The 11,926-nt window shown below is 38.0% G+C and overlaps 1 protein-coding gene across 1 annotated transcript in view; it reads right to left on the bottom strand.

The window, feature by feature from the left end:
- Nucleotides 1–3,150: 3,150 nt before the first annotated feature.
- The window catches only part of DEUP1 (deuterosome assembly protein 1), a 43,196-nt gene continuing 34,420 nt past the window's right edge, over nt 3,151–11,926 (bottom strand). The window contains exons 13-15 of the mRNA XM_039563227.1: nt 11,135–11,276; nt 6,462–6,503; nt 3,151–5,024 (exon numbers count right to left, since the gene is read on the bottom strand). Of these exons, the coding sequence (XP_039419161.1) occupies nt 4,854–5,024; nt 6,462–6,503; nt 11,135–11,276 (355 nt within the window). The 3' untranslated portion in view covers nt 3,151–4,853. The remainder of the gene's footprint in view (nt 5,025–6,461; nt 6,504–11,134; nt 11,277–11,926) is intronic.

The raw sequence follows: 11,926 nt of genomic DNA, 5'->3' as shown, positions 1-11,926 counted from the left end.
TATCTCTTGTCATCTGTAAATTCTTCAGGTCACAGTAATAATCTTTTCAGAGACAAATGTCTATTAATAGGAACTTATAGCTAATTAGGGACATTGTGTATTTCAATTCTCTGAAATGTGCAGTTTTACTGAGTGCTAATTGATAGGAAAATAGTGTTACACTTTCTGAATTGTTCCTTATGCAGAAGCTGGAATGGATTTCAGAGTTCCACTTTTAAAAAAAGAGTATTTTTTTCTGTAGTAAACAATGAAGTTGGATTCTGACATTTTCTACCAAATTCCCCTTTTACTAGTATTGAATATGAGAATGTGGATTTGGAAAAAAGGTATGAAGCCTCTGCAGACAGAAACTGTCAAAAATCACTGAATAATAATGGAGAAGTAAATTAATGGCGGTTGCCCAAATGTCAGCTTGTGTGAGCTTCTCAGCCAAAGGTGTAACTGTACCTCTGGTTTTTTAACTGTGTTTATTACTCCAGCTGTCAGTTGCCTTCAAAAATGTTTCAGAAATAGGGTTTCAAACCTTTTCCCAGCATACAGTAGCTTGTGGGCAAAATGGAATGATTTATTACAAGCATTTTACCAGAAAACTCATGCTGCAGTGTCCTATGGTTTCCAAGAGTGCTTATTATCAGGTGAAGTCATTAAAAACCTGCCATTGCCTTCTGAAAATCAAGTTACAGAAGCAGTTTTTTAAACCAAATTTTTCAAAGCATACATCAAATCTGAGTCAAATACTTAAACATCAAGGTTTGAATAGAGTTTTATAAATGTCTGCGAAGTGCTAAGAAAACAAAGCAATCGCGTCAAGTATTCTAGCAGTGGGTAAATGCCCAGCTGTGTTACACGTGGCCCCAGCTCCCCAGAGCCAAGTGAGAGAAGCCAGTGGCACTGCCTGTGGGCTGAAGGAAGAACTGCACATGTTTTGAGAGCTCAGAGAGTTTTGGCTCTTGGTCTTACATTTCAATCCATCTACAAGAAAATATTTACTTATTCACTGATGTTCAGTTGAAATGCACGTATCAGAGAAGATGCACTGTTCTTTTTTCAGAGGGTTTATGTTCAGGGCCCAGATGGTTCATGTACAGGTTGAACACTCCTGTAGCTGTGGAAGAGGTGAAAAAACCAGATCGGTCTGTTGGCTTAGGAAGGGATGCAGGAATGCAGCGTATCACAGTCTAGGGGCATTGCTCAATCCATGAGCAGAAATTTAGGTGCGGTACATTAAATTACAGCCTATTTATGGATTTGAGGGTGTCCATGTGATTAAATAGTAACTCCAACACAGTGAACTTTGAGATCCGATCCCTACAGCAAGGAAAAAACAACACACAGTTCCCTCATTGGTTTGGCCAGTTCCAATGAACTCTGCTTAATCTAACATTTTCTCAGCAGACTGCTGTGTCTGAGAAGAAAAAAACCAAATTTCCCTAGCAAAAGGCCGTTTGTGTAAAATCTAATGGATAGCTGTTTTGAATGGAATTAAATGGGGAAGAAAATGATGTGAATGATATAATTGGCTGTTGTAGGTTGTAAAGCCAGAGAGGAATGATACAAGCTAAGGACCTTCTCCCCAGTGCCCTCTGCACTCTCCCAGCTGTTGAGTCTGTGGGAGATACAGGAGCAGAGAGCAGCAGGAGTGAATGGAGTTCAGCACATACCTGAGCTGGCTGTGTAATCCAGGCTTTGATGACTGGCATGCCAGATTGTAGATGTGAAGTCACCTGGGGCTCATGCATTCAGCAGTCTCTGTTAATGGCTTTCTTCTCATTCCCACCAGAGGTGTTTAGCTGAGCTTTGAATTATTAAGTGCTGGTGGACTTGATTCTGTGTGCTGTTGTACTGCTGTTAAACCAGGAATTAGAACCAGTTACACTACAATAAAGCCAGAACAGTGAGACTGGGGGGTAAGGCACTTTCTGTACTATCTCTGATCACAGCAGAGATTTATTGGCCTTTGTTTAAATCTACCCATCGGAAAAGCAAGGGAGCCATGCCTGTGATTGTTTGTTCATTTTTGTGTTCATTTGGCACTGCTTTGCTGCTGCAGTTTGCGTTCCTCTCTACATTGGCTCAGAGTACCCACTGTCTGACACTCTTCCATTCTTATACTCCTAAATTTCCCATACATAAAAGGAGAGAGGAAGAAATGGAAGAAAATGTGCTAAATATCCAACTTTAATGCGAGCCACTTCTAAATTGTTCTATTCAGTAACTGCTGTTTCAGCCCCCTCAGAGTAAGTTTTGGGGGATGAATTGGACAGCAATGCTCTGGCAGCTCTTACGCCACCAACTATTTCAAAATTACATCTTGATGAAACATGTTGGCAACATCGTGCATTTGGCCTCTGTTTTTCCTTCAGTCAAAAAAAAAAGCTGGTGGCAGCCTGAGCCATTGTTCTTTGTATTTAAAACAAGTCTTTCAACTGGGAGCCAAAAAGTTGCTTTTCAGTACAGCGTTGAAAAATTATCAAAGTCCAGCAGCTTACAAAAATTTTCCATTGCCTTGCTATTCACAAAGTAGAATAGAAATTTTCTGTATTTTTTGGGCAATTTGCAGCTCCCAAAGATTGCGCCTTGTCCTGTCAGATTAGCCTAATGATTACTGCTACTTCTTTTTTTCATTTTTATTGGTGTTTTCAGGCATTTATAGCCTCGGACCCTTCTGATTATTCCTTTTTTGACAATATACATCCATGCCCAACCCCTGTTCATAAACGCATCATTTCTCAGTCTTTATTATTTCTGCTCTGCATCATTCTTTAAAAAGTTTTTTTGTCATGATAACATCAGGAATATGTATCTTCCTTCAAAAACCTCAGCTGAGGTTTTTGATACTTTTAATGCAATTAAAGTATTCAAACCAATGGTGTGGCTCCAGCTATTCTGTGGTAGCAATGGGCTCATTTAAACTGGGGATTGTCAGATGAGCAACTTTTGCTGTTTGCCTAAGAAAGAGAAGGACAACCTTTCTGGTAAGTAGGTGTTAAAAAAATGGCACCTTGATCCATTGTGTCTCAGCACATTTGTGGCATAATGCTCTCTGAGCAGGCAGTAAGAGTAACAAGTAGGCTGTTCAGATACAGGTACTTGCAGTTTTCAATGCTTCGTACAGGCAGTTTATTATATGGCATTGCACAAAAGCCAGGCTGGAACTAACTGGTATTTTATTGTCAAAAATTAGTAGCTTGCTCAGATTTCAAAAAACTTCAGGAAAAAAAAATCTTACTCATTTTTTGATGATTTCATTCACTCATTCTGCATCATCTCACAGACCTATACCTTGAGAGGTGTCCTCAGGTCTGAACTGGAGGCAGACACATTTCATTGAAGATCTGGAGCAGACTATCATCTTTTGTGTTTGACAGTAGCAAAAAGACTGGCTAACTGGCTAATTTTTTTTATTTTGCCCTTCTGAAAGACAGTATTTTGCTGTCTTTTACTTCTATAGATCTTTCCCAGCTTAAAATTTAGCTTTATTTTCAGAGGTTCCTGAATTTCTTCATTAATCCTTTTAAAACTGCATCTCCCCCTAAGCTGAGGATACATATATATTTAGTTTGTTCAGATGTCCTTCCGTCATCTTTTTATTCAGTCCTTGTTCCTCCAGCTGAGTCTAGTAATTTTCCTGAATTTTCCTGTAAAAGGTTCTTTGATGTCCTCATCTTCGTTACTCATTTTACTGCAAGCTGCGCCAAACTGGTATTTAAAATCTTGGTATTTTGTGTAAGTATGATGTAGTGTATTTTGTCTTAGTGGAAATATAGCATCCAAAAACAATTTACATTTTAGCCATGGTCCTGAATATTAATGAGACTTCTTTTACTCACAAACTGGAGCAGTTTGACAGCCTGGTATTATTTTTATCCAGATTTTCCCAGGAAGTTGGCAACAGTATATGCTGGAAAGCAGTTCTTCAGTATCTCATTCACTGAAATTGGTGGTTCATCAACAGTGTCTGTAATTTCTGTTTCGCTTGCACAGCAATAGAATTCAGTATGAATTGCAAATAAAAGGAATCTCAGTATTATGCAGATTTTTGCCACATGGAGTTGAATTAACTCTGCTTGGTTATATAATGTTCTTCTATGATGTAGGAAAATGTAAAGAATTTAGGCCCTCACCTAAGACCGATCACATGTTGTCTGAAGTTAAACTTTTTCCTCGCTGTTCCAATATAGTTAAACAACAAGACAACACGGTAACAAAACTTAAACCCAAAGTAAGTGCTTTTGAATACAGGTTTTAAAAATTGTAAAGTCTCAAGGTAAAGCACCTGAGATCAAGGTCTGCCCCTGGTGAAGTCTATAGGTCTGGTAAAAGGGGAGTTGTGGGTGGCTTCAAAACATGTGCTCTGTCTTTTCATGTTCTTCTCATGGAGCAGCATTTCCAGAGACCCAGGGGCTATTTCTGTAGCCAAGAATCACCAGAGCATAGATAAGCTTTTTATGCCAGGAGCTGAGACATGGCTAAAGGCCTTTATTACTTTTCTGTACAATCTAGAGAACTTCTTTTGGTGGATTCTAATTTCAAGGGAATAATTCCACTTATTAGCCCTTTGTACATTACAGAATTGTACCTTTTTTAATTTACAGTGCTGCAACAGGGTCTCTGCTGCACTGTGCAAAACCCACCTGTATATTTTAGAATATCTTTAGAGTTTATTTTGTAATATAGTCAAATCGCAGTATACTTAAATCTGTAGGATAATGATGATTTTCTTGAAAACTTGGTGTTACAAATACATGCTCTTGGCAATGTGCCTAAATACATTAAGCAGCTAGTTGCAGATTTTAGTTCTAAGAAACTCACAGGTGATTACTTGGTTTGCTTTTCTTAATTGTGTGAATGGCTTATGTATGCCTGCTTTGCTGCATCCTGGCATATTTTTTTAGAGTATTTTCAGAATATCTTTGCAGCTCTTCAAGGTGTGAATTTAAACGTTCTTCAAATTCTCTTGCGTGTTTCTCTTCCTCTTGAAGGAACTTTTCCGTTGTTGCAGGGAAAGACATCTCAAGGGGAGACTGAGCAATGAATAGAAAATCATGGTGAGGAAAAACCAGCAAGTGCTACAATGTGTTAGCATTATCAAATTCTAGATGTGAAAAACATCCTGACCTATAGCAGCTAATAACACAATAATGCTTTACACCTCTCCCAGAAAGCATAATTTTTAAAGGCATACATTTTTAAAGGCACCCATGTGCCTAAATGACATGAAATGAACATTATGTTTGATTATTTCTGATATTCATAGTATTAGGCTGTAGATTGGCCATTAAAAATTTAAATATCCCACTAGACAGAATTAAGCTGCTGCAGAACCTCCAAAATCTTTGTATCAACTACAGGTTATGTTAGTTATTTGTATAACGTAGACCAGGGCAGAGGACAATAATCTTTTTTGGAATTACAGAGTTTAATTAGTATTGGATACTGCTGATTGCCTCCTGGAATTTTAGTTCTCTGCTTCTGTGATACAATGCTTTCTGAGGAAAGGAAGAAAACCTGTGCTCATTTCAGTGCTATGAACTCCAAGGCCAGACATTCTGGAAAATATACTAAATTTTTGTTCACTGCAAGTAATTAATTGAAAATTCTTCTTTCTATTTAATGAGCATTTCGTACACTCAGACACAAACCATACCACAAATCGGACTTTAGATGGTTGTCATGGGATGCAGAGTTGTATATAGCAGAGGACATGTGTGAATCTTTGCTGGAACAAGTTCCGAATTTTTTAGCAGCAATTTTTGTTAATTTTCTTGCTAATACCTAAGATGCATTCATTGGAATGTCTTTATCAAAAGAAATATGAAATAATTTTTCTTCACCTAAAGATACTATGCTTGTTAAGTACATTCAGTGTTTTTTTGTATAGATAAATGCAATTTTATGACATGAATTTTTAAGGTTTGGCTGAGGAAAAAACAGTATAGGAGCTTTAATATTAAAAGAAAGGTAATCATCTATCTTTATATTGTCATATATTGGGAAAAATGATTGACATCTTTAATCTTAGTTAAACCGTATCTTAAATAGTTTTAGTTACTGATTAAGTTATTAATCTAGAACCTTGGGTTTTCTTTTTTCTAGAAGTTAAAAATGTTAGAAGTTTATATGTCAGCACATCAAACAGGAGTTCAAATATTCAGATGGTCTGTGGAAAAGGTCAATTCTATTACGTCCATAAATTTTTACTCCAGGCTCCACTGTATCAGAATGGGGTGATCCCTCTTTCCACAGTGGGTAGAGACAGATTTGGTCATTGAAAACTGCTCTTCAGCAGCTTTTAAGACTAAAAGATACTAATTAGAGAAATGCTCTAAAGCACCAATCCATTCAAACTCTTTGCAGCAGACCTTGAGATGAAATTTAGATTATTTTCTATAGGAAACCCCTTTTCTTTTCAAAGTACAGCAAGGTAAGTGATAGCTGGAAATAAATTCTGAGTTTCTTACCATCCTTCCTGAGTGAGACAGGCCTCCTGATGTACAGGGCTCCTAAAATGAAATTCACAGAAAAAGCAGAATATTCCTTTTCTCAATCCCTCCAAATTAGTGTTTTTAAATGATGGGCAAGAAAAAGTGACTTAATTTGACATGTATGAATAAGAAACCTAAAGGTATTGGATCACTTTGTGCCATAACACCCCTCTCTCAATTCTTGTACTAGCAATAATAAGAAAGAATACAAATCTTCTAAAGTTTAAGAAAATGGAAGGACATCACCTGTCTTCTGATTTTCTTTATAAACACATGCATGATTTCTCATTCATAAATTATCATTGTTCTCATATGAAGAGTTTTTTCCTGACATTCTGAATGCCATGGCTACATGCACATTTATTCCTTTATGGGCTAGATCACAAATACATCTCCTTGTGATGTCAGGGTTCAGTGATAGAATTGCCTTTTAAATTATTTTTTAAATTATTTGAAGGAGGCTTTTGTATTATGAAGAATACATTGGATTTGCAGGCTTTACTTAAAGAATCACCATGTGTTTCACTTACTGAATACCAGTTATGAAATCACTGATTGAATACTGAGCAAATTAAATACTTGCAATGAGAAGAATGAGAAACTGGGAAAATCTGAAGTATGTATTTAATAGGTGTCATCACCTAGAGAAAAATGTCACATCATGGACTGCAGATTTTCACAGGTGCCAGTCTTCAGAAACTTTACATCAAGTTGTAAGAGGTTCTTAGAGATTCAGGATAACAATGCTTACAATTACTGACTTGTCATTGGAAGTAGATTGGCCACATGATCAAGCTATCTTCCTAAACTGTTAAATGTCCTTCGATTCAACTGGTACTTTGATGTGTTTCTTCTTGAAATACACTGTAAACTCCAAATGAGACATTTCTGAATTCCCTCAGAGTTGAGAGAAGAATGTTTATCACTTAGAATAAGCAGGTCATGGCTCCCCACAGCTCCTTACACGAGGGTCAGACATCACAGACTATGATTTTAGATAGGTCCCTAATGCATTGTTTTTTATGCACTTTGAGAGAAGGTTTTATCTAAGCAAGTCTAAAAGGCAACATTCCTTGTCAGCAGCACTTTGCTTTCCAAGCCTCTGGTCTGTTCTTTCATTATGTTCTTTATTGTCTTTACTTTTGGCCTCTGAGGAAGAAAAACAAAGAAAGTTCTTTAATCCATGTCTCAGATGAGATTCATGCTCCCTGATTTTGAATTTCCTTTTCTCAGATATCACTGCTTTTATGTCTTTTGGTTTTCTAAATGGAACTGGATAGGGATGGGTTCATTGTAAGCTTTCCATCTAACTTGTTTGGGTAATAAGGCAACAAAGACTCTATTTTTTCATTTCTACAGTGCCAGCTGATCTCATATTTCTTTGGTGTATACCACTAATGAGAATCGCCTTTTTGCCTCATCATTTGCTAGAAATTAAGGAGTGCACCTGATAGAGATGCATATTTCTATATATGAAATATGTGCTAAGTATGTCTTCTCCTTAAATAAGAACTACCCAAAGTGGTTAAGAATTAATTCTGGATTGCTGGGGAGGAGCCCTTCAGGAAGCTAGATCTGTTGTCTCTCAAAGAGAGAGAGAGACAGAGCTGCCTAATTAATTTGCCTAGAGGTAACTTCTTACTTACCCCATGAGTTGTCCCAGCATTCTTGGATGTACCTTCAGCAGGGCAGCAAGAAAATGTTAACACTTGGGATATTTCCACATTTAGTGGTCATGTCATGAAGGGTCAAACCCCAGAGCTGTACTCTTCTTGTGTTTAGTTGCTTCTGCTTTCCAGGAAAGATTTTGTAATACCAAGAGTAGAAACTGGTCTGGCATATTTTAGTCTCACAGTGACTAAATTTGGAATGTTTTGGGAGTAGTTTCCTCTAACCCTACACTGCAATATATCTTAGGCAGCAGGTACAGAGGCCTGTCTTAAACATGCTTCTGCTCATATGTGAAAATTAATTTTGAGATGCCTGGAAAATTGCTGAGTGTCATAGGAAGACTTTTAGAGGGCCTACCTAGCTAGGTAATCTAGCTAGGTAATAGTAATACCTAGGAGTGAGAGGCATGGACTATAGCATGCCTCAGGGAAGGATCAAGACTGTCAAAATAATTCCTAATAATGTCCAGTGGTAGAATTTCCACAACTTTCCATTGCAATCTATTTATTAAGCAAGTTTCCATACTAATGTTAGAAAATTTCCTAATGCCTAATTTAAATTTTCATTATTACAGCTTAATACTTTCTTGTATTTCCAAGCCTTGAAAGTCAGAACAAACAACAATTGTCTATCATCTGAAGAGAAACGTGAGCAAGTATTTATGACTAAAAGATCAGGCAATCATTTTCTGAAGTTGATCATTTCAGAAGGAGAGCACAGCCTGAAGTACTGTTCAGAGAAAAAGTATTTCCCTATATTTGGAAACCCTTGAAACAAAAGTTTTTGGGATTATGGGAATTTCCAGTGAATCCCATCTGAGCTTTCTAGTTTATTCTAAGGCAAGAATGACTCTCTCTATACATGTAACATCTAAGTAAGAATGTGAAAGGGCAGAGGTTTCAGTGGAACATTTACTAATCTTTGTCTGAAGATTCTCTACCAGGAGGAGAGACATCACCGTCTAAAGCCCTACAGACTATTCTCTCCCTCCCTTCAATACCAAGAGAATAATTTTGGTAGGTATCAGGACATCACCTGGAAATTTGATGTTTTCAATTTGTGCTACAAATATTCTTCAGAAAACTAGTGCCTTATAACATTTTTTGAAGTTTTGAACATATTGGAGATTTCTTGTGGGTCCTCTCCCTGTGTTCTATACCCCTGAAGTCCTCAGAACTCTGCCAAAGAATTCTGGTTTAACATATTGTGTATTTTCCCCCCTCTTTCTCCTCAACGCAGTGGCTTTCCATTTGAACACAGAGCTCTGGAGTAACAGACTGTTGAGTGATTTCTGCACTAAAGCTGTGGAATCCAGTGTCAGCCTGAGTGACGATTTAATTTCAGGTCTGAACCTGTACCTGCCTCAGTGCCACTGATTTGGACCTAGACTCTGTATGAGAAATATCTCTTACTTAATCATTTTATTATGTACTTTGCCCACACACCAGCTGGAAAGTCTTGGCATTGACCCTGTCCTGAGTGCCAGCTGGGAAATAGTTTCTCTGCAGCTTGAAGAAGTATCTCAGAATGGACATTTTTCCTAGGCTGTCTGGAAAGAGAAGCTTTGTGATTTGGTGTCTCTGTCTGACACTTCTGACAGAAGAGAGAAGAATTGGTGTTTATCAGGCTCATCTGAAAAAGTCCACAAACTCTTTTCATGATTAGCAGTTTAAAGAGGAAAACTCAGCCGTGAGAACCCAAAACCCATTTACTTAAAATTCCTGTGAAACATAAGAATATAAAAATGGAAGTGAGGTCAAACACCCAGGACTACATGGTTCTCCCTGCTCTCAGGCTGCTAGGACACAGCTGATGGGACCACAGTCAGTGAAGGGCTGCACTGCAATCCCTGCTTCCCAGGCAGGCCATCATTATGGTTCTTCCTATCAACAGTGAATTCTGGACTATGGAGATAGCTCTCCAACAGCCATGTCTCTGATAGGAAAGGATGTGCATTCGTTTCTGAAGTGGACAGCAGAATCAGGGTACAGCAACCACAGGTACAATTGCCTGTAAATCCCCCCTAGTAAATGCTGAAGTCTTCCCTCTTCTCCCTCTCTAGGTTCAGCCAAAGCCCTGCAGCTGAGAATCTCCTGGTTACAAAGATCCACGTATCACAGCTGGACAGAGGGATGCCTGTTGTTCATTCCTTACTCACATTCTTAGTTCCACTGCTTACTGATGGTATGGTTTCATGGTTTGAGGTCAGGAAAATGCTAATTTTCAAGTGCAAAGCAATAGTGGCCTGTAGTGGAGGCCTAAGGAAGAATAAAAGATACTAAGGAAGAGGATAAAGCTCAAATTTAAAGGGAGCTCTAAAGCCAAGTAGTTATGGGAAGATTTTCTTAAGTTGTCCTAGGCAAAGTGGGATTTGTCCCACTTGTCATGGAGGGTGATAGTCTCCAGCCTGTGAAGACTAAAAGAAAGAATGCTGTCCTATTACTCTATCATTTCAAGAAAAATAAGGATCACAGCAGTTATAATTTCTGTTTCTTTTCAAATACGATGGCTAAACATATGGAAAATAGTTGCTGTGATTTCTCTGATTTCATTCATCAATCAAAGAGATGTAGATCAAGTAGGAACTTGATTTGTCTAACAGCACTTAAGGCAGTAAGTTTGCAGGTACTATGGAAATACACTTGAAGCAGACTGCTCTTACAGAGGCAGTACAAAGCAAGTGCCCCAATATAGAAGCCAACAAGCTAAAATGTAGAAGTATTTCTCACAGTCACATAATGGCAGGTAATTATCGCCACCGTTATTAGAATAGAGGCATGGCTCAGTAGGGGATGTTTAATCTCCAGAAAAAACACATTTCTGTTAGGGTAAGGTATTTCCATTTTTGCTGGGCTGGCACTGTACAAATAACAATGACAACAAGAGTAATCTAATTTTTGGCTTCTCCAAGGCTGCATTTGGTCCACAGATGGATTTTTGAGAATATATATATGCGTTATTGGAAAATAGTTACTTACGGATAATTTGATTTCTTCTGCATTGTAAGCAGGGCTCTGAAAGCTGCCTGTTCTGCCCATTTCAGGAAATGGCCCAGGAAAGCCCAAAGGATACCCCACTGGTGGTAATGGAGATTTATAAACTATTTTCTTTTCATGACCTCTGTGAAGTGGATAAGAAAATAAAGTGGTATCATTTTTTGAACCAGTGATATTGCTGATACTGCCTTGGCCATAGAAAGCAGGACTGCAGTTTCTGTGGTATCCACCGGCAGTGAGCACAGCAATCGGTTGACATTCCACTTCCTGTGCATATTTATTTTGGAAAGATCTAAAAGAAAAAAAATCAAAGTATGAAAGCCAGTTAAAACTTTCAAGCTATCACAGCAAAGCCAAGGTTTTTCTCTTTTATTTGTCTACATAGTTTTGATTACTTAGCTGTTCAAACTGCTTCATGCATGAAGTTATGGATGTACAATTCAGCATTATCTTCTTCTTCTTATTAAAGTTGCAGCAATTTAGCAATTTCCACCTAAGTTACTGTAGAAGTCTGAGTGTGCTTTCTCTGTCTACTTCAGCTATAAATTAAACCATCCTCACTTAAACCCTTTTGGGGGAGCTTAGGTTGAGGAACCTTGCCTTGGTTGGTATAACTGTGGCAGGATGAGCTAAAACACAAACTCACTTCAGATATTGAGGATGCCAATACTCCTTAAGTGTTTGTTGCCTAGCCTTTGCTATTGGCTTTCCAGTGGATAAAGCTATGCAAGCACTCTTCAGCCATGTCTTGGCTTACAGGATGATAGGAACTAG

Source organism: Corvus cornix, chromosome 1, assembly GCF_000738735.6.
Source record: "Corvus cornix cornix isolate S_Up_H32 chromosome 1, ASM73873v5, whole genome shotgun sequence".
NCBI classification, from domain to species: domain Eukaryota; kingdom Metazoa; phylum Chordata; class Aves; order Passeriformes; family Corvidae; genus Corvus; species Corvus cornix.
Note: the sequence above shows the minus strand (reverse complement) of the source record. Positions and strands in the feature narration are given on the sequence as shown.